This window comes from Ambystoma mexicanum, chromosome 7q (genome assembly GCF_040938575.1).
Source record: "Ambystoma mexicanum isolate Mex_15411 chromosome 7q, UKY_AmexF1_1, whole genome shotgun sequence".
NCBI lineage: Eukaryota > Metazoa > Chordata > Amphibia > Caudata > Ambystomatidae > Ambystoma > Ambystoma mexicanum.
In genome coordinates, this window is record NC_090941.1 from 495583063 (window position 1) to 495606766 (window position 23704).

At 46.8% G+C, this 23704-nt stretch overlaps 1 protein-coding gene across 6 annotated transcripts in view; it reads right to left on the minus strand.

Annotated features, from left to right (window-relative positions):
• Positions 1–23704, minus strand: part of CDADC1 (cytidine and dCMP deaminase domain containing 1) — a 671523-nt gene that overhangs the window by 102618 nt on the left and 545201 nt on the right. For 4 of the 6 annotated variants that reach the window (XM_069639921.1, XM_069639925.1, XM_069639924.1 and 1 more), the window contains one exon: positions 3943–3982. In XM_069639921.1, the coding sequence (XP_069496022.1) occupies positions 3943–3982 (40 nt within the window). Of the gene's footprint in view, positions 1–3928; positions 3983–23704 lie in introns of all 6 variants that reach the window. The other 2 variants (XM_069639922.1, XM_069639923.1) reach the window with 1 other exon arrangement.

The window sequence follows — 23704 nt, forward strand, 5'->3', positions numbered from 1 at the left end:
AACTCAATGCCATTCCTACGTCTGCATACTTCAAAAGGGACACAAGTGATCAACACCCTGGTGTGAGAGTGGCTTTGTTATGTGAGGACTGTCTTTGAAGTCCGGTTCCCAGGGTACCTCCGGGGACGGTTCCTGTGCCATGGAAGAGAGTTGTTGGCTTTCCTTAGTGGGATCAAAGAATTAGCTTCTCGGGCATCGCCCCACATTGCTGTTGTGGAGATATTCATGCCAGACAGCTAATATACAAAAGCCCTGTCGTGGCTGCAGCACTGCTAATTAACCTGACACAATAGGATATTCAAATGCTGTTGCTGTAGAATTGTTTGACCTAAGTAGGCACCATGTCAAAACCAGACATCTCTCATATTATAGTTTATTGTCCAAACAGGCTGAATAGGGTATACAATTATTATGTTTTGAATCTGAGGTGCAGAAGATTAAAAAGCCACCTCTTTGTGTTCTAGGAACGGTCAGGTATAAACATGTAACCTTTGCACCTGTCCTGCTGCCACTGCAGGGCAGCTGCTAGAGATGCTAGGACTCTGTCGCAACTAAGGCACTTGAGTGTACTATGCTTTTGGCATTGATGATTACAAAGTGGGGGGGGGGGTGGATATGATTAGCAGACCTCCCTTCAGAAACACAATTACCAGCATCATTTTATTTATAAAAATTAAAATAGCCTGCCATACATGGCTAAATGGGAAGCTTATCTGGGGAGCCCCACTGAGGACGAGGCATGGCTGAGAATCTGTGATAGGATGATGAAGTCCTCTCGTTGTGTTACTTCTAGGGAATGCAGTTATAAGTTTTGATACAGATGGCATCTCATGCCGGAGAGGCTGCATCATATGGACGGGGGTTACCCGGCTACCTGCTGGCGGGGATGTGAAGCTGTAGGCTCCCTCTTTCACATGGTTTGGTCATGCCCCAAGGTGAGCGTCTACTGTAAGGAGGTGCTGGCCAGAATAAAAGATCACAGGGTTGTCCCTCCCTATGGACCCACATGTGGGGATTTTGGGCGATACGGGGGGTGACGGGTAAGGGGGGAGGGGGGAATTCCCTCTTATGGCCTCAATGGCTTCCCTAATTGGCCACCTTCTTTCGGTAGCAAAGCTGGCAATTGCCCGCACTTGGAAAGCGCCTGAGGGCCCAGTGGCTCAAATGTGGTGGGTTAAGGTCTGGGACATACTGGTGGCAGACAAAATGTCATCACTTTATGATGGCCGTTATCCATAGTATGTCGCAGTGTGGACCCTGTTCATTGACTATGCCATAAAATACCCTGCGATGATTGCTAGGCCCCCACTGTTGCACCACTTCTTTGTGACTTTGTCCTGTCCCCGTGGAGGTGGGGGAACGAGGCTGGCACCATCACCCCTCCTGGAGCCTCTGGTGATTGGGTTATCTAGTCGGACTGTTTTTAAAAAGGCCAGGAATGCAAGTGTTTTCAGACCCAGGGGGAGGGTAGTGAGGGCAAATTACATACAATCGCAATGTCATGCTATCCAGCTAACCTGTACTCAGAGGGTTATTTTCAATATGCATACCAACTGTACTGTACCTAATGTGGCACGTTTTCCTGTACTCACAATATGTTAATTTAAATAATGGTCATTTGGAGAAAAAAAAAATAGCACTCACCAGGCATTCTGTCACATCTGTCCTTCCTGTTGCTTTGTAATAACTACCCTCACACCCCTTTTGCTCCCTTGTGCTTCCCTTTACCTCACGGCGGGTGGTCCTGGTCTCTGAACCACCTCCTCCAACCTCTCAGGCTCTCTTGCCGCCTACCTCCCTCCTATGGGGCTCTGTAATCTCTGTCTTCCCTGGTTAAATTCTTCTAATTTTCTCTCACAGCTTCTGGCCTCTACCCCTGGTTGGTTCCATGGGTTTATATCGCCGCATAAATATCGGCATACAAAAATATTGCCACATTTTTTAGCGATATTACACCCCTGCAGCCCCCATATTTTTTTTTATGGAGTAGGGGACACCCTTGCACCCCCGGTCCTAATAACCCCATACATTATCCCCACTAATAATATCGCCTATGGCCTTACCCCACGACAATATATATGGTGATATTATTGGTGGGGATAATAATAACCGATACCCCCTGGTCTAGCCAAACCTCCACCTTAGTCTACTTGAGGCCGTCCTCTAGGAATGTCTCCTATAGACTCCTCTACTTCCTTTCCCTCCTTGAGGTTTTTTGGGGCACTCCTGCACCACCTAAATCTCAGGTGCGCCAATGCACCCCCCTCGCCATGGGGTAACCCCTGTACTGCCAAACCACAGGTAGACCCCTGTGCATGCCAGAATCTTGAGGTGAAGGCCCACTGCACCAGGGTGATGCCTGTGCCACCGAATCTTGCGGTGCACGTCCTGGAGCCCCTCCTCAGAATTCCTAGTTACCTTCTGTTCCCCATTCCTCGTTACTCTATAGTGTTTCAAATCAGCCAGGCTCTGCTCCAGCATCTCCTCTCCAGTTGGTCCGCTCTTCCATCTTTTTAAGGTTCCATCTTCCAATGTCTTCTCCTACTACATTGCCTCTTAGACCTAGGGCTCTGGCTGTTTAGTTTGAGTACTCCTGCCTCTGGACTCGCCTTCTATGCATGTCCTGCCCCTGCCCCTGTGTGACCTGGGCTGTGCTTGTTCCTACCTAGGTCATGTGACATAGGGGTTAGGTGAAGATGCGTCTTTCTCTATGCTGGTGTTTTTGGGCTGTGGTACATTGACACTGCTGGGATCGTTTGATGCTACCCATCCCATTCAACCATTGCATTGTATGTCCCCAAAGTCAGGCAGGGGAGGTTGTCAAACTCTGCCTGAACATTAATGTGGAAATCAGCAACCAACAAAAAGTCCAGATTCACATCAACCAATCCTTGAAGAACTTGCATTGGCTCCCATTAGCATCGAGGATCAAGTTAAAGATACTAGGGTTTCAGGTTTAGGCCCTAGTAAAATTAAGCAGGAACACAATTGTTTGCTCATGTTAAAGGATTTCCATAACCTAGGGTTTTAGGTTTTACTGCTTGGTGATTTGTTTTTTTCCCCCTCATCTTGTAAAACATGCATCTGTAAATTTGTTGCGATAGGGACAATGGCCTTTTGCTCTCACTTACAGTGCTGAAAACCCATGAAAGCCTCAGTAACAACAGAATTGTCCATATTCATCTCACGTCTGGATAAATATGTTTGCTAGAGATACAGATCACAGTTCAATGGTCCAGGCTGCTGGAGGAGAAACAAGAGTTCATGTGACTTTCCCTTCAGTAATCTCCAAGATAAACTAGCAGAAACTGTACCCAAAAGGTACATTCCATTTCAATGAAGTGCCATTTAAAGCCATTTCCAATAACCCTCAAACCTAAAAACAAAGATATTCTCCAAAAGACCTTATACCATCACAAGTATTAAAAGTGTTTGTCGGAATGATTACCCCTACCATAATGAATTTCATAAATGTCCCCAAAACTCTGGAAGAGGCAACCATCTTCCAAGCTTTCAAAAGAACCTAGCTCAGACACAGCCCTTATGCAGAATACTTCTAGATACCAAACGTTTTTGCACAGCTTGAAGAACACCTCAAAAGTTGTGAAAATTACCAGAAATCATAAACACATGGGGTTCCAAGCTGGTCGCTTCTGCATGTGATAGAGTTTAACACTTCACCATTGTTAACCTTCTTAAAGCAGTTGAAGGACCATCAGAGAAGGACGTTCACGTTTTCCCTTTTTTTCTCTTGAATGGAAAGCAAAACACAAAAAACAAGATACCTTTTCGCTAAAACATGTCGCTGAGTTTTAGAGTCAGTAACTTTCAGTATTGTCATTATTTTTCAATTCTATTCCCAACGTCCTGTGAAGTCCAGCCAAACATTGGGATACATTAAAATCCATTACATGGAGTGACGTCTTACGGTTTGAAACTCACTCTGCTCAGCAGCACTGGAATACGACTGATGTAACTGCCACTGCAGAAATAAAAAAGGTAACATTAATTTACAAATACGAAAATAAAAATCTAACATTTTGTATATAATAGTAATACTGAGCAATAAAAGGTATAGCATCCATAAAATTAGTTTTCCTAACGTGCTTGGGTTACCCTGACTTAATCAAAGGAGGCAGGATTATATGTTTTATGTAGGATCGCTAATGTGCTCACATAGATTGCTGGTATCAAGAAGGAGAGAGTACTGGAACAAAGTGGTTGAAAGGAATAGAGGATAAATGCTGTGGGAGAGGGATAGACTGGTGGTGGGCTTCATGAAACAGAGTTCTGAACACTTGAAATATGAAAAGATTTCCAATAGGGATTGTGTGTGGCAGGTGCTCCAGAGCAGATCCCCCTGTATATTATGAGCCAAAAGTAAGAACTTGATCTAAACAATATCCTATCCGTGCCAAAGGTTATGGTTGTAGATAGAAATAGACTGGTGTAATCTATGGATAGTGACTGAACTATACAGAGACCAGCTGAGGAGAACAGCAGCCGAAAGGCACAGCAGCCCACCGGGGGTTAGGGGGTAACTTCCATAGGATCGCCAAGCCACAGATACCTGTGTCTTGCGCAAAACACTCAACTGAGTCAAGGTATCGTCTCCACTTTGCCAACAAGATTGTCCAACCAACAAGCCAGTCACCCATCAACCATGGGCAGTCAAGAATCAGTTTAGCCTCGAGAAAGACCCTTATGGGTCAAAACATGTGTCAGCTGACATACTTGAATCACTAATTAAATCCTGTATATGAAAAACTCAAAAAATGTAATCTTTCGTAATATCAGCGCAAGCATTACGGGGTCCAAACCTTTCATGCTATATACACATTAAAAATCTAAAGAAAAAACAATATACAGTATAGACATAAAATACAATGCTCTGAACCTACACTAACATACATCAATTTAATATATTCTCAAAGATAACAGAATTCATACAAATCCGTAGTAAAATTAGAAAAATAAAAATGGTTGTCCTACAGATCCTCACATAAAACTGCAAAAAAGAATTCCAAAATGTCCATCTCTTCATTGCATATTTGCATTTGTCTTTTATACCATGAAACTAGCTCGCGAGCAATGGAGTACTTTACACACGTTAAAGAGAACAAAATTGGTAAATTTACAAGACAATTGCAGAGCAGTTGTAATCGACGTACAGTAGATTCTTAGTCACATCTAGGAATTTCTTAAAACGCAGGGTCTTCAAGTTTTTTTCTGAACTGCAGTAGCGGTATTGATTGCAACCAGTATGGTATTCCAGTATGGTGGAGCACAGCAGGAGAAGGACTGTTTCCTGGTCTTCACACTGCATACCACTTTTATTACAAACCTTGCAATGGTCTAGCTCGTGGAGGAATGTGTGCCACCAGCAATGAAGTTCGGCAGCAAAATAGGCAGGCTGTCAGGTGGTGGTTCCCTCATATGTGACAAAGGTGATTTTGAAGAGAATCCTGATGAAGATAGGGAGCCAGTGAAGTTCACGCAAAATGGAGATGATATGGGAGATTTGCTTGGGAACCAGTTATGAGGTGTGCCTCAGTATGATGGTCTGCCTTAGAGGGGCCATTTGTACAACAGGGAGCCCTGGTAGGAGGGAGTCTCCCTCGTGAATGTGTACAATCTCGAGGGCTAGTAAAAGGAAGGGCTCAATGTTACGGAGCAGTGTGAGCTGATACGAAGTGGTTGGATTCCATTTGTTAATATGCTGCAGGAAAGGGATGTTACGGTCTATGATGAACCCAAAGGATTTGGCTGAGTTGAAGAGTGAACCCATCCAAGTGCATGTCATTCAGCCATCATTCGATGATTTCCTGTTTGGAGGGGTGACTGGGGAGAACAAATTATGTTTGCTTTGGGTTGAGCTTTAGGTATTGCAGAGGGTCAGAAGAGGAGACAGATTAGACTTTTCCATTTTGAACACAGGTTTATTAATAACAAAAGAAAAATGCCTCACTTTCCCTAAGATATGGGTTTCCCTACCTAACACAGCAAACTAGGGTGCTCGTTATCAGTTGTGAAGTCCAAAGTAAAAGTCTGTCTGTCCAAAACTAGGCTGCTCTGACCCTCCCACTAATACTAAAACACTAATGACTCCCTTCTCATGGGGCTGCTTTCGCAGCATATTTTATCAATATACAATCTTGAGATAATTGTTGGCTATCTCTTGTAACAGTTTGTTTAACTCGCTTGTCGGGCTTTCCGATGCCCCTTTGTTCCCTCTCTCTTGGCTTTTCAAGTCCCTCTGTACATATGCTACGATACCTTGAGGTTCCTTCACTCTATCCTTCTCATATGAACTTGAAAGTCTCTCCCTCTCTCTGACACCCAACTTATGCCTTGAGAATTATAAACAGTCTTTTTAACACGGCTCGTAATCCTCTGATCTCTTGGCTTTTCACTGGGACGAGTATGATGTACCCAATGATGACTTTTATTCTTCTGGTTATTTGGTTTTTCACTGGGACGAGTATGCTATGTCAATTTATACCATGCACCGTTACCACCCAAGGGCAATCTCCAGGTGCTCACGTGGCTCTGCAAGAGGGGAGGGCTGGGTGTGTTAGTGGGGATGGGACAGGTTCAGAACCGGGAGGAACTGGCGTCTAAGTGTTGTTTGCATGTGGGAGTTGCTTCAGAAGGCCCCTTTATGACTCCATTGGTTGTCTTTGTCTCAGTACCAGGCAGGTACTTGTTTTCACATAAAACACCTCAGTATCAGATGTATAAGGATTCTTCCTGTTTTCTCCCAACAGGGTTTACATTGTTGGGTTGCTGAGTGAGTTGGGAAGAGAGTTCCTCATCGGAACCAGCGTCCTTGGCCCCATTGGTGTTTTTAGGGGGGTGGGGGGAGACTCTCCCGGTGAGAACCTGCTTGCCTCTATCCCTAGGGAGGGTATCGCGTAGTGGGCTCACCTCCCTAGCCTCATAAGAAAAGGCTCCCCCTTGGGGAGAAGTGACAGAATCCAGCGATTCTTCACAGTATGCACCATACCATTCCCTTTGAAATGGGGGAAAGACATTTTTGGAGTCTTTTGATCGCATGGGAGCAGTTCACTCGGAGGTACAGCTTTCCATCGTCTGCTGTGGAACTCCACAGGTAACCATGCAGTGGTCAGATCTGAGGTTGCCCACTTCAACAGCTTGGTGCCTGTCTGATAGTTAGCAGAGAACCAACTGAGAACCGTACCTAAGAAGCCCATTCTTTGTGTGAGGAGGCTGGTCCGATGTGGTGGTCGACCGTATTCACAGCAGCAGAAAGGTCCAGAAGGAAGGGGTCTCCTTTGTTGATGATCTGGAGGCATCGTCAATAACCTGTATAGTTGCTGTTTCTGTACTGCACTTTGGATCGAACCACGGGTGGTATTCCCCGGGCAGGTCATGGGGGTCGATTTGCTCAAGGAGTTAATTGCCTACGGTCTTCTGCATAATTTTAATGATAAATGAGAGGCTGGTGATTAGCCAGTAGTTTCTAGAGCGCTTGTTTATTCATTGTCAGTGACACAGCAATAATGAACCCTCACCATGAATATAAAGATCTAAGACAATTGCTTCATATTGGGGTGCCCCTTAGAGGAAGAAGTTCTTTAAACCTTAAGGATATTGTACCCCAATGAGCAACTTCAATCCTTTTTGACCATCTCCCATGTTGACAACAAGAGAAGCACAATATTATGGAAACATGAATTACCTCCCACAAACTGCTGTCATAATCTATACATTTGTTTAGTCTGGTTGTCACAGAAGGCTGGCTGATAACCCAACATGTGGGAAATATTTTGATCCCTTTAACATTCTTAAGGTTGTTTAAGAGTTTAAGGTGCTGCTACTTCCAATGATGAGGCAGCTGAGAAATCCAGTAAGGCAGGGAGCTCTGATCCTTCCACAGCATCGATGTATGTTCTCTACCAGTCCATGGCATCGGACACAGCTGTTAAACAAGGTTTAAACTAGACTGACTCAGGCCTATCAGGCTTTTTGGGTTGCCTTCATGAGGTTGAGCAGTGTGTGTCGGATCATAAAGTCATGATTCGCAGGAACGATTTTGAATCCAGGGAAGGACAAAATTACATTTGCATTCCTAGAGTTTCCGTGGGGCCTGAGGCATTTAACAAAGAAGATAGTGACTCTGCTTTTAGATGCTGTGCTTCATTTACAAATTCCAGATTATACTGAGATTGACTGAACACACCACTCTCTCCGACCACATCTGAGAAATCCAATAAAACGGGGAGCTCTGATCCGGACCACATCTCCATGCTGGATAGACTTTGCGTCCAATAATGGTTTGTTTCCTGTGACAAGCTACTCAAGAGAAACACCCACTACTTAAAAAAAGAGAAGAAACTGATTCTATTGGAAGGTCATGAAATATAATTTACTCAGGATCTAGAGCCTGGAATCCTTGTGAAAAGAAAAAACTTCCACAGTGCAAAACCTTTACTTCAGGAGATAGGGCTTTGTAACATATGGGGGTTTTCGCGGTTTCTCTAACATTCCATATTAGAGAAGAGTCTTTTGAAGGTGCTCAAAAGAGGTTTCAAATATATCAGATTGCTCTTAAAACCAAAATGGGTCACGATCTCTGCCTATGCCTCCGAACGCTGCCTCCTCAGCGGGGTCAGAATGGTTTACGGGCATATCATTGATGGAGAACTGAATGGGACACATTTAAATCAAATTTGGATAAGTTTGTTCCTTGAATAATGTCATTGTTTTCTGTTTTTACACATATGCCACTGTTTGAGATACGGGTATGCTCTGTGTGACGAATCCTATGATGTGCCCTTTCCCGAGACTGAGACCCTTTCAATGAGGCCAGGCAGGTGAGGCCGCTACCCGATAGTTCCCCTGGGGGTGGTTGGTGCTCAGCGGGTGAATCTCATGGGGAGGGATTCCCCCTCTAGGATTCAGGGAGGAGATAATGGGTCAATACGGTATGTGTACCCTCAACCTCCTTTCTTCCCTCACCTTCTTTCTCTTAGTTTGGTCACCCAAGTTCCCCCCTATATCTTTGCTACACCAATAGCACCACTTTTACTGAGACAAGGAAGATCAAGACGGACCCCAATGAACTATTACATCAAAATACTGAGATGAAGGAGATGCTCCACACTAAAAAGAACTCACTAAATCTTTCTGTTGAGCAGTCTAGTTTTTTATCTTCCATGGAACTTAAAAATAGAAGAGGGACTAAAAACATGGTCAGTCCCTCCTCATTGGCACCGCGAGCGGAGGTCCTTTCCTGCACCAGGAAGAGCTGATCCTATGGCAGCTAACAGGGAGGAAACGGGGAGAGTTCAGAAGCCCCTACCTGCTTTGCCAAACAACTGACGTGCCCAAAACTAGCAGAATAGACGGCCCGGGGAGCACTGCACGTCATAGACGAGCAGCGACGCTCTGCATGGCTCCACAGAAGAGTGGCAGAGCTGCGTAACCCATCATGAGAACAGGAAGAATCAGAGGAGAGTTGCCAGAGGACGCCTGGAGACCCGAGAAGAAGGAGAAGGACCAGCATCCATGAAAGAAGGAAATGGGGCTGCCCTGAGACCGCTGGGACTCAAGAGAGGCTACTCTGAAGGGATCTGGGACCCACATTTAAGAAACCAAGATAAAGGGGTCTGGGACCTGACATTAAGAAACCAATATGAAGGGATCTGGGACCCACATATGAGGCTTGAAACCCCGGGCAGGAGAGTATGCAAGGGCTGCCTAATGAAGAACCAAGAGGAGCCAATGAAGGGGTCAGGGACCCACCAGGGCTGTCCAGTGAACTGCCGAAAGAAACCTGAGAAAGGCCTGAGGTAGGGAGGCATTCCCCCAACCACTATGAAATGTCAGAATGAGCCTGAGAAAGGCTTGGGGAAGGGAAACATTCCCCCAACCACTTTGAACTGTCAAAAGGAGCCTGAGAAAGACCTGGGAAAGGGAGACATTCCCCCAACCATTTTGAACTGTTGAAAGAAGCCTGAGAAAGGCCTGGGAAATGGAGACATTCCCCCCCAACTACATTGAACTACCAAAGAAACCCGAGAAAGGTCAGGCGAAGGGAGACATCCCCCTTATTTTACAAACCACAACCGTCCAGAAGAAGGGAGTCATTCTTCTGGACCAAGAAGAGACAAATGTACTTTAGTTGGGTTATAAGTGTAAAGTATAGAAGTCGGTGTTTGACACTGGAGGGTGGGTACTTTATTTTCAGACATTCTGACATTTCCTTAGTTTTTGCTAGGGAGGGAAACCTCTTAGAGTTAGGGATAGATAGGTTTTCCTCTTTCTTTTGATGAAAATAAAAGTCTTTACCCAAAAAATATGCCACCAGTGTGTCAGACTCCTCCTTTCACACCCTTACATCTGGTGTAAATTCCCTTGACTAGTCTTCTCTGTTCAGCCCAGGGTATTCTTACTTTTGATTAGGGCTAATGCCCACCATGCAAGTCAAATGGCTGACATCACATTTCAAGTGATGGAGACCAGACTATAGTTTCATTCCAAGCATTACCACTGGTGTTATGGCAGCCTCCATTCTTAAGATACTTAAGTGAGCATTAATGGGGTTAACAACCCAGTTAAGCGAACTAAGATACTAACCCTCATTATGAGTGAGCCGGTTCGGAAATAAGGTGCCGGTAGTAACATTACAGGCACCATTTCCAGACCGGCTCACACCGTGTTTACTGGTAGGGGCTGTGAACTACCGGCAGGCCTGAACTGCCGGTAGTTCAGGTCCCTACCGTCAAATAAATCATTGAAGCACTGGCACCATTAACAACGGTGCCAGTGCTTCAGTGTTCCCATTCCCATGAAGTCCTATGGGACGGAATGGGAACTTACTGTTCCGGCGCCATCCGTAATGTCCTGGTATTACCGGGATATCAGGAGGTGGAAACAGTAAGCCGAGGTTGCCCGTAGGCCGCCGGTTACATAAAAGACAAGGCTCCAATATTGCAATAAACTTTTATTAAGGAAAGAAACATGACAAATTATGATTATGCTGGAAGGGTCAAATAATTTATAACTCAGACTCAGCTTTGAAGGAGTTTGGCGTAGCCTTTTTCAAATTCCTTCTAGTCTATAAAGCTGTCGATGGTCTTGCTCCTCAGTACCTGGCTGACTGTATCCAAGTATACTCACCATCTCATTCCACCCGCTCCTCTTTAGCACTCAACCTCACTGTTCTATGCCCTTATGACTCCTCTCACTTCCGCTCTTTCTCCCCACTCCCCCGCTCCATTGGAACCCATTGCCCGTCAAAGTCAAAGCCAGACCGACTGTAGATCTCTTTAAAGCTTGGCTTAAACTTCATATACTAACCAAAGACTGATTTCCCTCCTCCCTCCCCCATCCTCCCTACATGAACCACCAGTCCCTCCAGTGCTGCCTAATGATGTAATTTTGTATATTTGTACAGTAATCCTCTTTAGTTTGCAGCACATGCCCCCTTAGGTTAATGTGACCTTTCTAGGCCATCTGTGTTTTTGTTATTTTGCCCCTAATTTATTTATCACACCCTCATAAATTGGCTCACCACTTATACTCATCATTATCTTAATGTACCAGCACCCGTCTGAGGAATGCCTCCCTCATCTGTCAAAATTGACATCCATGTTCTTCAACTAAATTCAGAATACAAATACAAATTGGTCTTTGAATTTCCTTTTAGCGATTACTGTCCTTACGGATAATGTGAGATGATGGTTCCTGGTATGCTGGGCTTTCAACCAATCAATTTAGGTTCAGTATATGGTCCTAATCAATGAGTCAGCTTCTGCCAATAAGTCAGCTTCTACTTTTCTCATCTCAGTAAAGTTTTCTAGCCATCTGAATATATGTTGAGATTGGAAGGAATTTCTTGATATCAAAAGCCCTCGCAAGGCTGCAGTGTTGTGCGACGCAGGTGCGCAGGAGATGCTGCCCGTTGACATGTAATATGTTGTGCCTAGGTACACAAATCCAAATCTTTAAAAACCGAGGATTGGACCCTATGTGGTAAAGCCCTTGCAGGACAAGGCCGCAGTACTGTTTCGACGCAGGTGCACAGGAGACGCTGCCAGTCAACACGTAATATGTTGCGCTTGCATACATGCATCCAAAACTTTAAGAACTGAGGATCGGAAACTCTGTGGCAAAGCCCTCACAGGACAAGGCTGCAGTGTTGTGCTACACAGGTGTCTGGCGGCAAAGGGGTCGCGGCGTAGAGTGCGATCGCGCGGTGCACCTGTCGACCTTCAGCGTCCAAAAGGTAAGAAAGGTGTGGGTGGGGGGAGCAGCCACTACTGCGCTCTACTAAACTTCCCAGCCTTTGCGCGTACTTCCACCTAACCATCTATCATAACATACCCTGTTCCTGCACAACCCTAGGCTCTCCCCTTCCAGCGGTTAGCCGTACTCTTCTCTTTTCTCTAGGTCTCTCTTTTGCGATTACTATGGTACTGTGATCTGTGTCTTTTTAGGCTCCCTCCCACACTCTAGGACCCCCCCCTCAAGTGGGGTTATTGTGTACTGTGTTTGCGTACTGTGTTTGTGTCTTTAGGCTCTCTCCCATTTTCTAGAAGCCCACTAGCTGTACTGTTGAGTGTGCTTGTCTGCCCCTTCTGTGTGTTCCCTTCTGTGTGACCTCCTTCACCCTCCCACTCCCCGCTGTGCATCCTGCGTTGTGCGGCACAGGCTGTGCATTTCTTTGTCTGTCTCCCTTGCTCCCTCCTCCTCCCTACTTCCTCCTCGCACCCTCTATGGTGCTCCCTGTCTCTCCTATCTTCTCTAACTGCTACTCTATCTCCTATCCTATCCCTCCCACTAAGTCAGGAAGGAGGAGGTTCAAGAGGGACATCCTGGTTGCCAATCCAGACCTCCCTATCGCTGATACCAACATCAGTGCTTCCCCAGACAGACACTTACCAACATCCTCTTTGTCGTTCCCTCCCCAGGCCTACCGACCCCTCATATAGTCTCTGTTCTCTCTCCTCTCGCCTTCTCTCCCATGAATGGTGGCACTCGGTGGGAGGTCCTCGTGGCCTCCTCTCCCTCCTCCAAGACCCTCATTAATGCATATCTGAATGGCACTGTCTTGGACCAGGGCCTGAGTCCAATCTCCTCCTTTTTGATAGGCGTCACCTGCGTCTAATCAACTTCCTTTCTTGTCCTGCTAGTCCTACCAGCACCTCTCTGGCTCCTCCACCACCTCCTTCTGCCACCACCACTCTGGCACCTACCTCATCCTCTTTGGCTACCTTGCCATCTCCTTTTACCGCCTCTGCCCCCTCTCGGGCCCCTCTACCACCTCTGCAGGGCATACCACAAGCCTGTACCCCTCCACAGAAGTTTTTCAAACATGGCAAAATGCTCCACGTCGCTACTCTCAACTCTCGCTCAAACACTCATCTGCCATCTGCCACCTCCTTAAAAAAACTTGACCAGGATGTTCTCGCTCTCACCGAGCCATGGTTCACGGCCAGCTCTGTCTCAAGTTTTGACACTCTCCTCCCTGATGGCTACAGAATCCTCTCTGAACCCAGAACCAACCGTCCCATAGCTGGAGTAGCTCTGATCTTTCCCGAGTGGGTCCCTACCTCTGTCATTCCTACGCAGGCCTAATCCTCCTTTGAATGCCTGGTCTGCAGGCTCTCCATCTCTCCTGGCCTCTCACTTACTGTGGCCACCATCTACAGGCCACCTGGCCAGGTCACCCATTTCCTCTCAGAGTGGGCTGACCTCTCGCCTTCTCTCCTTGCTCTACCTCTCAAACTCCCCTCCGAGACCTCAACATTCATCTGGATGCTTCTAATCCCTCCTCGGGACTCTTCTGCAACCTCTGCGACACTCTCTCTCTCCATTCTACCCTGTGGTCTGACGCATTCTGCCGGGCACACCTTGAATGTTCTCATCTCCTCAGACATCCCCCTCTCAAACCCTCTCACCACTCCTCTCTTGGACGGACCACTTTCTGCTTTCCTGCACCTGAAGCTCTCTGTCCCCCAGGCAAAGCGGACTCCAACACTGCCACCTAGCTTCTCAGTCATCCGGCCCATGAAGCGTGTGTCAGTGGAAGCCTTTGCCGCTACTTTCTCTGCTCCTCCTACACCTGCAGCTGACCTGCACTCTGCCACAGCCCTCTCTAACCGGAAATGGTCCAAAATGTCGCCCTCACAATTGCGATGGCCGAAATGCCTGACTTTTTTTTTTTAAACATCCCCTTTACACCACATATATATGTGGGGGGGGGGGGATGGGATATTATAGAAATATGTGCGGTTGCGGGTGGTCTCCCCCCGCATATCTATGTGGTGTAAAGGGGGTTTAATTTTTAAAAAGTATGCATTTTCGGCTGTCGCAATTATATGTGGTGGCAGTGATCATATAGATCCTCTCTAACCTACATCTTTCTATCTCCAACACACTGGATGCCCTTTCCCCTGTCATGAGAATCCACCTGAAGCCTACCTCCAAATGCAACTCTTGGTATGACTCCGATCTCTCCACCCTGAAACGCAAGTACAGAGTGGATGAGAGACAGTGGAGGGCTGTGGGCGCATCGTCTGACAAACTGGCTTGCCGCCTGCTCCAAAGGCTGTACAGACTCTCCATCCTGTCCAAGAAGAGAGCTCACATCCAACCCGCATCTCTGTGGCCTCTAACACAGCCAAACTCTTTAAAATCTGCAAAGAACGGGCCAATCCTTCTGCAGTCTCCACCTCTACTATTCCCTCCCAGACCCTCTGCACGGCTCCGACATCACCACTAAAACTCAGGACATCCTGGTCTCTCTCTCTCTCCTCTTTCTCTCCCTACTTTCTCCTCTTTCTCTCTGACCACTCCCGACGATGTTTCTAGATAAGTCCGATCTATTAAAGTTTTGTTCAAGCGGTGCTCCCTTGCTCCTCCAGAACCATCAAGGACCACATTGACACCATCGTCCCAGCCCAGGCCGATTTCTGTAATCACTTTTTTGCCACTGGAACTTTCCCCTCTCCCCTCAAGCACTCTCTTGTGCACCCCCTCTTGAAAAAGCCTTATGCCAATCCTTCCTGTCATGCAAACTACAGTCCGATCTCTATCACTCCTTTCCTGGGCAAACTCATGGAAAAGCTGGCCATCTCCAAACTTACTCTCCAAACTGAATCTGTTGGTGGTCTCCATGACCATCAGTCTGGCTTTAGAGCAGCAGAGAGACATGGAAACTGCACTCCTGAACACCTGTGAAGATTTGCTCACTAATATTGATGCTAACCTTCCATATGTTCTCATCCTCCTACATCTGTCTTCTGCTTTTGACATGGTCAATCATGCCATCCTGATCAATCATCTCTGTGAGAACCTGACCTCCTTCCTCCTGGACCGACCCTCCCAGGTCCAACTTGGGTCCTTTCTCTCCACCACCTCTCTCCACATGTGGTGTTCCCCAGGGCTCTAACCTCTCACCCTGGCTCTTCAATGTCCTACCTTATACCTTGACACTCCGCTCTCATTCAGGCTCCCCTCCGCCTCCTCATCTTTCGCTCATTCTTGACTGTCTATCTGCTATTCAGGAATGGTGCGCTTCCAGCGATCTCTTCCTTAATGCCAGTAAGACTGAGATCCTTCTCATTGGGACCACTGCTCCCGCTTTTCCCGCTCTCACTCTGGCCGCCCTGCTTGGGCCCTCTTCCTTCGCCTTCCTGTGAGGCTAAAAACCTTGGGGTCATCTTCGACTCCACTCTCTCCTTCTCGCGTCACATCACGGACCTTGCCAAGAATGCCGACTACCAGCTGCACCTCCTCAGAAATATTCTTCCCTTGCTCACGTTTCTGCAGAAGCTCACTTGTCTCCAGAGCTCTGGTTGTCTCTAGGCTGGACTACAGCCCCTTTCTCAATCTGCCTTCCTCTACTGTCTGCCCTCTGCAACTAATCCAAAATAGGACTGCGAGACTTGTCCTAGAACTCAATCCCAGGGACTGTATCTCTCTAGCCCTGAAATCTCTCCACAGACTCCCGGTGGCTGCAAAGATCAAGTTCAAGACCCTCTGCATCGTCCATAAGGCTTTCTGGGGCTGGAACCGGCACTACATTCAACTCTCTCTTCCTAAACACCTTCCTTCTCGAGACCTTCGTTCAGCACCACCAACTCTGAGGGTCAGACACTTCTCCAGGCAGAAAGTGGGGGGTAGAACTCCCTCCTCTGCATGTGCCTCCCTCTGGAATGGCCTCCCTGCCCCTCTCAAACTTGAACTGGACCACCTTAAGTTCCGGAAGCAGCTCAAAATCTTCCTTTTCGCTTCTGCTTTCTCTCTCCGCAAACGGTTGTGGTAAATGTAAACCTATGTAGTTCAAAACGAAACCACTGCCATCAGCCAGTCAATTAAGGAACGGGTAACATAAAAAATGTTACATGAGGATTTAGACACAGGGCATACTAAGTAACCCCTCCAGCACTCTATTGTAAGATAGGATGTGCTGGGTCTAGCAAGTACAATGCTAAGTAAAGTCAATTAGTTAGTTAGACTCCATAACCAAAATGAAATAGTGTATAAAATCACATTAAAATACATGAGAGAGTGGGAAAAAGGGTCTCACTCTCTCCATGTAAAATAAAAATCAATTCCTCAAAATCCAGCTGGGGGTCTCTAAGGTGGAGGGAATTAGCACATTTTTGAGAATTCTCCCCAACAGTGGGTGTGGTGTGAGGTCTGTCTCCCCCCCCTCCTTACCAGTGAGCTCCCGATGGGGGGAGGTGGAGTGCCTTAACTGCAGCGGCGCGCGTCATCAGCAGATCTGGACCACGGGGCACTTCCACTCGGCCTCCCAGTTGTTACGGCTGTTGTTAGGGAGAATTCTCTCTTTAGGCTGAATTTCCTAACCTAGTGAGTCCCCCAGCAGCTCTGCTGGATTTCTGGAGTTTGTTTTTTTCTCCTACCAAGAGTGAGACTCTTTTTCTCCCACTCTTGGACATGATTTATGGTGTTCCTTTGACTGTTAATGTGTTTTATGGGCTATGGGGTCCTTTACTCCATAGGGTCTCGTGTTTTTACGATGTGTGTTACACAGCACCCTCCGTGCAGTAACACAGGGGTGTCATAGTGACACCCCACCATAGACTCCATACCCTGGGACTGACTACTGTCTCCCAGGGCATGTAAAGTCACCATTGGCTTTACTGGTCCCAAATTATTAATAGAAACCAGTACAAACCATCATATTGTGGACGTACTGGTCGAGGCAATTCGATTGCCCCGGGGTCTGTTAGTCGAGGGGGCACGTCTCCGTCCCCCCTGATCGAGTTTTGGCTGGTGGCAGTGGATACTACTTTTTATATCCGACTGCAAATATTTCCCTATGGGATTTTCCCATTGTTCGAGGCTACCAACTTTAATTATTTAATTCTCATAGCCTCGAACATACCGCAGGTTTATTTAATTAATATTAATTCGCCGGTTGGTATTTTTTGCCAGGACTCGATTCTAAAATGGCGTTTGTGTTCTTTTCTGTGACTCCAACCCGAGTCGAGCCCTTTGTTCCACTTTTTGGTGGGCTTCTCCACAGAAGCCTCCAAAAGTGGTGCCACTCTGTCTGGGTACCACAGCGGGTGTAGGAGGGGGTTTAGGCACCCTGGACTGAGTTACCTTGGTAACTCAAGTTGCACTCTTGTGTGATTGGCCCAAGTGGTGAGCCGGCCGGCTCACCACTTAGCATGTTTGATTGACAGCTAGGCTGAGTGAATGGGGGTATGCTGCATAAAAGCAGGGCTTTGGGGACTGGAACTTCAGAAGTTGCCACAGGACCTGAGAATCCGACGAGGGAGAAGCTGAGCCGACCTACCACGACGACACCACCGGTGGAGCCCTGCGGAACCGACTCACCACTTCCCGATGACAGAGAAGTTCTCCCGGCTGGAGAGGCTTCTTCCCCTGACTGCTGGGCACAACCAGTTTACCTTCTTTCTTCGCACCCAAGACCGGTTTGTGGTCGAACTGCCCGTGCCAAGCACCCCGGCAGCCGGATAGCCACTCACCACTGAACCGCGAATCAACGGACCGCTCCTTGTACCCGAGAAACTCCGCGGCTGGTTTCTTCCCTGGCAGACAACGGACTCCTATTTTCCTCCCCGACGAGATCCTCTCTTCCCCCGGACAAAGCACTGACTTGCATCCGCTGCCAGGAACAACTGCCCCCGCTGGAGTGTTCTCACCACTTTAAGGTACCGTGTACGCCAGGCCTCCCTTTCTAAAGATTGCTACAAGGTAATAATAACCCCTTAACCTTCTGGACTGGGCTGGCCGTCTTGACCCTCTAACTGGTCCCTTTCGCTGGTCCAACTCCTTTTTGAACCGTTACAAGACTTTCGTGAACTGAAACCGTGTGACCATGGATACATTTCGTTTGGATCCTCTTAAGCGGATCCGGCCTACTGACTCTGAATTCCTAGTGTTACTTTGCCTTCCTCCCTTGTGTTCGTGAAAAAGTGTTGGGATCTGTTTCAATTTATTCTCTGTTTTTCTCTCCCTTTTTAAAACGAATTATTAGAGAGCCATCTACGTTAAGCGCTCACCGCTGTCTGAAAATAAGTGGGACTTTACTTAAGACTTGTCTAATATTCTTTTAAGGGAGTGTATATCTTTTACTGACCGTGTTTTTGAATTGCTAACTATTAGTGCCTGTGTGTTTTTCTAGATGTGGTTTTAAATAAATAATTATATCTCTTTTACACCAAGCCCTGGTCAGTGTTTACTTGTTCTATTGTGTTCTCTTGACCTATTGTGAATACTCTGTATACTGCCTAACTCTTCTTGAGGGAAGTCTGACTGCTCAGCCACAGCTACCAAGTGAATCTGTGTGGTACAGACTGCTACCAAGTGGGTTTACTGCCAAACACCTGTAGTCCTAAATCTTTTGCAGTGGTCCCAGAGGTTACTGCACAGGTTTCTGCCTAACAGCTGTGAAGTGCGCCGCAGAGGAATGGTCCCTGAGCCGTGCTCCTCGCGCCCGGTCGTTGGCTGGCGCTCACCTCGTTGTTGTGAGGGTGCGCCAATTCGCTCAGAGCCTGGCCCGCCCGGGTAGCTCCCAGGGGATGGGAGGGCCAGCGAGCCACATCTTCAGGAGTACGCTTCTCTTGGAATACGTCTGGGCGCCCTCTGTGTTCTCAGCACTGGTGCGTAGCCTCGCCATGCCATCCGGCCCACTCTCCTAGAACGCTAGGGCCACAGCATGGATCTTAGGCAATCATGGTCCGATTCCCGCAAGGATTGCACTGAAATGTAACTGGCTGCTTCCGACTGCTTTCCTGAGGGTCGGGACGGCCTGCGGGCTGGGCAAAGCTGTTGAAGATCGATGTTGCTCTCAGACTCAGAAGTAGGTGAGTGTTCAGGCGTCCATGTTGCCTGCGCCCCCTGGTGGTCTCCCTGCTGGGCAGTTGTGAATGAGAAGACCACCATTGTAGATCGTGAAGCAATTCCAAGCGGTCAAACCAGGAACCCCATCCACGGCCTGATCTCCAGCGTGGAAAGCAACTTTACGCTCCTGGAGGATGAGAACACAGAATAAGAAGGGATCTCTCTGTTCCCCTGATTGGCTCCAGCATTGTAGAGAGGCAACACGTGCACCATAATTTAACCATCAAAGACATGGGGCATTTAGAAGTACAGTAGCTTATTTGGGAAAAAGGGGCACAGAGTTGCACAGAGGGGTGTACGTGTATAACGGATTTCTGGGTCCAGACAGCTCACTAAAGCTGTAAGTCAATCTCTTGCTATTGTGTTAGGTCAGATGCAGGAGTCAGGCACAAGGGTGGTATTTTGGTTATAAACGTATTTCCAATAACAAAACAATGCCTACCTTTCCCTAACTCTAAAGAGAAATCCCTAACTAAAGTAAAGCTACCTTGATGCTCTTCGTCAGGTTAAATGTCCAACCAAAATAAGCATCCTCTGTCCAAAACATAATCTTCTGTCCTGACCACTAATCAAAAGAAATAACTAAGAAAGAAAGATCAGGAGGAGACGCCCTGCTACTGAAATAGTGCACCATAATCATGTGACAAATAACTAGGGAAATGTTTGATGTCAATTGAAGGGCTTAGGAGAATGACTCCCTTCTCCTAATACATCAAATTCCAACCACGATGACAGTCTCTAAAATACTGGTGGAAATTCAACAAACAATTCTCTTCTGGTCTTGGGACCCCTTTCAGGCATGCCTCTGTAGTCTGTTGCTTTAGTGTCCGATTTAACAGCCAGTAGGATGCCCTCTTTCTCCTGGTACAACATAGGCTTTCTTCAGGATCAAACAATACCTTTCAAGAGCCTTGTAGCTTCTTCCAAACTCTTTTGAAGGTGAACTTAAATTCCTCCTTTTTATTCTGGTTTCTTCCGCACTGAGGGAACTTAATTACCTCACCTTGTTTAACTTGAATGTTAAAACAAAAAAAACAAGCATTGAGAGTCATCGGACCACTAGGACTAGAAATGCCCACGGTACTCGTCTGGTCTTGAACCTCCTTTCTGGCTTCATTCTGTACTCTTTGGTTTGGCTCCCTTCTCCTGGTTTCACATATGCGTTCAAGACCAAACAATACATCTCCAGAGCCCTTATAGCTCCTTCCAAACTCCTTTTTATAAACAACAATCTTCTGGTTTTGAACCTCCTTTCAGGTTTGACGCTGCATTCTGTTGCTTGAGTATCTGATTTAACAGACAGAAGAGTTAACTCCCTTCTCCTGTTACAACAGAGGCGTTCTTCAAGATCAAACAATACTTTAAGAGCTCTTGTAGCTCCTTCCAAACCCCTTTTACAGTGAACTTAAACTCCTCCTTTTTGGGGTCCCTCACCCACTGAGGAGACTTAGTTGCTTCGTCTTTTTGAACTTTACAGTCCTTCAGAGAAGCACTGAGGTTCAAAGGGCCAATAGGACTAGAAAGACCAGCCCAGATGGGATCTTCCTCCTTCTGACTCTTAGTGGTAATTCTTAAATCGGGTATGTCAATCCCACTGCTTCTTCTATCTTTCTCTCTTATACCAGACTCATGGTGATGAAGGGCATCACTCCCCAAGAGACCTTGTAGCTCCTTCCAAACTCCTTTTAAGGTGAACTTATAAACCTCCTTTTCCTGGTTTCTCCCCCACTGAGGGAACTTAGTTACTTTGCTTTATTTTTATTTTTTTTAACTTGAATGTCTCTCAAACAAGCATGGGGATTTGCTAGGACTAGAAAGACTAATTCTGCTAAAATCTTCTTCCTTTTGACTCTTATTGGTGATTCTTAAATCAGGGAGATTAACCCAACTGCTTCTTAAGTCTCTCTCACTTACATCCCACTCACAATGAGGAAGGGAATAATTCCCAGTGTACTTGCTATTTAAGCTTATTGTATCCCAGTCTCTCTGCGGAGGGAGATCACTCCTGTAGCTTCTCACACTGGCTCTATATTCATCACCCTCTCTACGACCTGGGGGACCCTTCTTATTCGTGTTCACCCTTGAGGCACTTGCAATGTTTCTGTCTCTATCACAGAGATGAGGGAGCTTACTTCCTGGATACTTTCCCTTTTTTGCAGCTATGACTGAACTAATGGGACGAGTAAGAACGCTTTGGATACTGCTCTTGGCTGTCCTCACTCCCTTGCCGGACCTCCTGTGTTCCCAGTTACCTGTGGTTGTAGCAGGACACATCATTGGTTCTTCGAGGGGCAGTGGATCACTGTGCCAGCCTTTAGGACTGCTTTCCTCTCTCACGTCCTGCTGCGACTCGCAGCCACCTCTGCAGCTCAAAGCTGTCGGTGCCGCTCTTGGAACAGCCTGTCCACCTCAACAAGGTCGCGCCACCGTTTTTCAATTTCAATCTTCATAGTAAGCCTTCACTCCATCAGACTTCAGCGGACTCTCTCAGTTTACCACTGGCTTCCTCATCGGCTTCCCCAACCTTTGTCCTCTCGCACATTTTGAATCTGCCAGGCTCTCCAAGCTTCACACATGGTGCTCCTCTTTTCAGGTAGTCCATCCTCTCTGTTTATACAAATAGGGTGGGTCGTCCCCAGCATACGGTCACATTCCTTACCCGGTTTCCTTTGGTCCATCTTCATCCTTCCTACAGGTCTCCTCGTCTAAGTACTTAATGGGTGAACACTCTATATGCTTCCCTGAGTGCTCTTTCTCTTATCAATAGCTTCAGGAAAGACTTGTAACTGCCCTGACATTTTATTCATTTTACTGTGCTCAACCGCTGAACAAATATTGGCTAGAGAATTACAATACAAAACAGTAGTGCTTTCAGGTGAGCTGGTAATACTTTGATGTCTTGAAGTCTCATGGATGAGAGGAGTAAGGGGATCCTGAACAGAAAGGTAGTCCCTATGCCCAAAACGAGAATCCCTCCTTGTGATGTCCTCCCGCTTTTTACCACCCCTAGGTGGATTATTGGGTAGCGGCTTCACCTCCCTAGCCTCACAGGGAAGGACTCCCCTCTGTATCCCATGAATCATAATACCATGTCTAAACCCTCAGCCAAATCCAAAGGTCAAGATATTAAAGCATTCCTGGAAGAACCCACTGATAAACAGCTGCTGATGGTAGTGGCGCAAATCCATGGCGAAGCACAACACTCAGAATCCATGGAGATCTTAGCAACAAAGCAAGATCTGCAGATCGTACTGCAGAAACGAAAACACTAAATCAAAGGCAGCGCTGAGAAACTCTTTCAGTCAATAGCAGACTTAGGGGCTCATTACGAGTTCCCCAGTCCGGACAAAATGCCGGTAATTTTAGCACCAGCATTTTTCACGGACCGGGGAAACACAAGTTTGTCGGTGGGGCAGTGGTCTACTGACAGGCCTGACTTGCTGGGAGTTCAGGCTCCTACTAGCAAATAAATGCTGGCATCACCGGCACAGGTACTAACAGTGCTAGTAATTCTGGCAATCCCATCCATGGGGTCCTATGCAACTCCATGGAATGGGAATTTACCAGCGTCTCTGCCACCCGTAATATCCTGGTCCTAACGGAATATCGGGTGGCGGAAACGGTAAGGCAGTTTTGCCGGTAGGCAAACTATAATGGGGCCTTAGACAAGCACGTAAGGGCAGTCTAAAACCGTTTGGAGGAAACAGAATGCAATTTGTGAACAAGTGCACAAGCATGAAGAACTGAAACAGCGTAACTGGGCTGGAGGAGGAAATGGAAGTGATATACTCACCCATGAGGATGCTAAAAACCATGCTCAGCGCAATAGTTTTAATGTTAGGGGCATCTCAAAGGAGGTACTGGATCAAAAGCTGGAAATAATTAATCCGGAAGCTCTTTGTTTGGTTTGTGCATCTAGTTCTATATGCTTTGGGGATGATAGGGGCAAAGCATTACAGTTCAGAGGGTGGGGTGCCCGAGAGGTCTATGATACATTTTCAAATGGAAAATGTATAGAACGACAATCAGTCGTCCACATGACATTAAAATACAGACCCTTAATGTTAGGAGCTTTAATTCCCTGATGAAGAGTAGGGCTTTATTGCAAAGGGTGGTTGCAAAATATCTTACGATTATCTCATCAGGAGACTCAGCTTTCAATATACGAGAGAAGGCTAACAAACAGAATTCAATCGCTGCTTTATTGCATCAAGTAACAGCAAAAAAAGAGGGGTGGCAATTGTCTTTCAGGAGGGCTTATCATTTACAAAGCAGGCAGTGGAGGATCTGGAGGGGAGGTATAATGAATAAGGGGGTTACATATAATCAC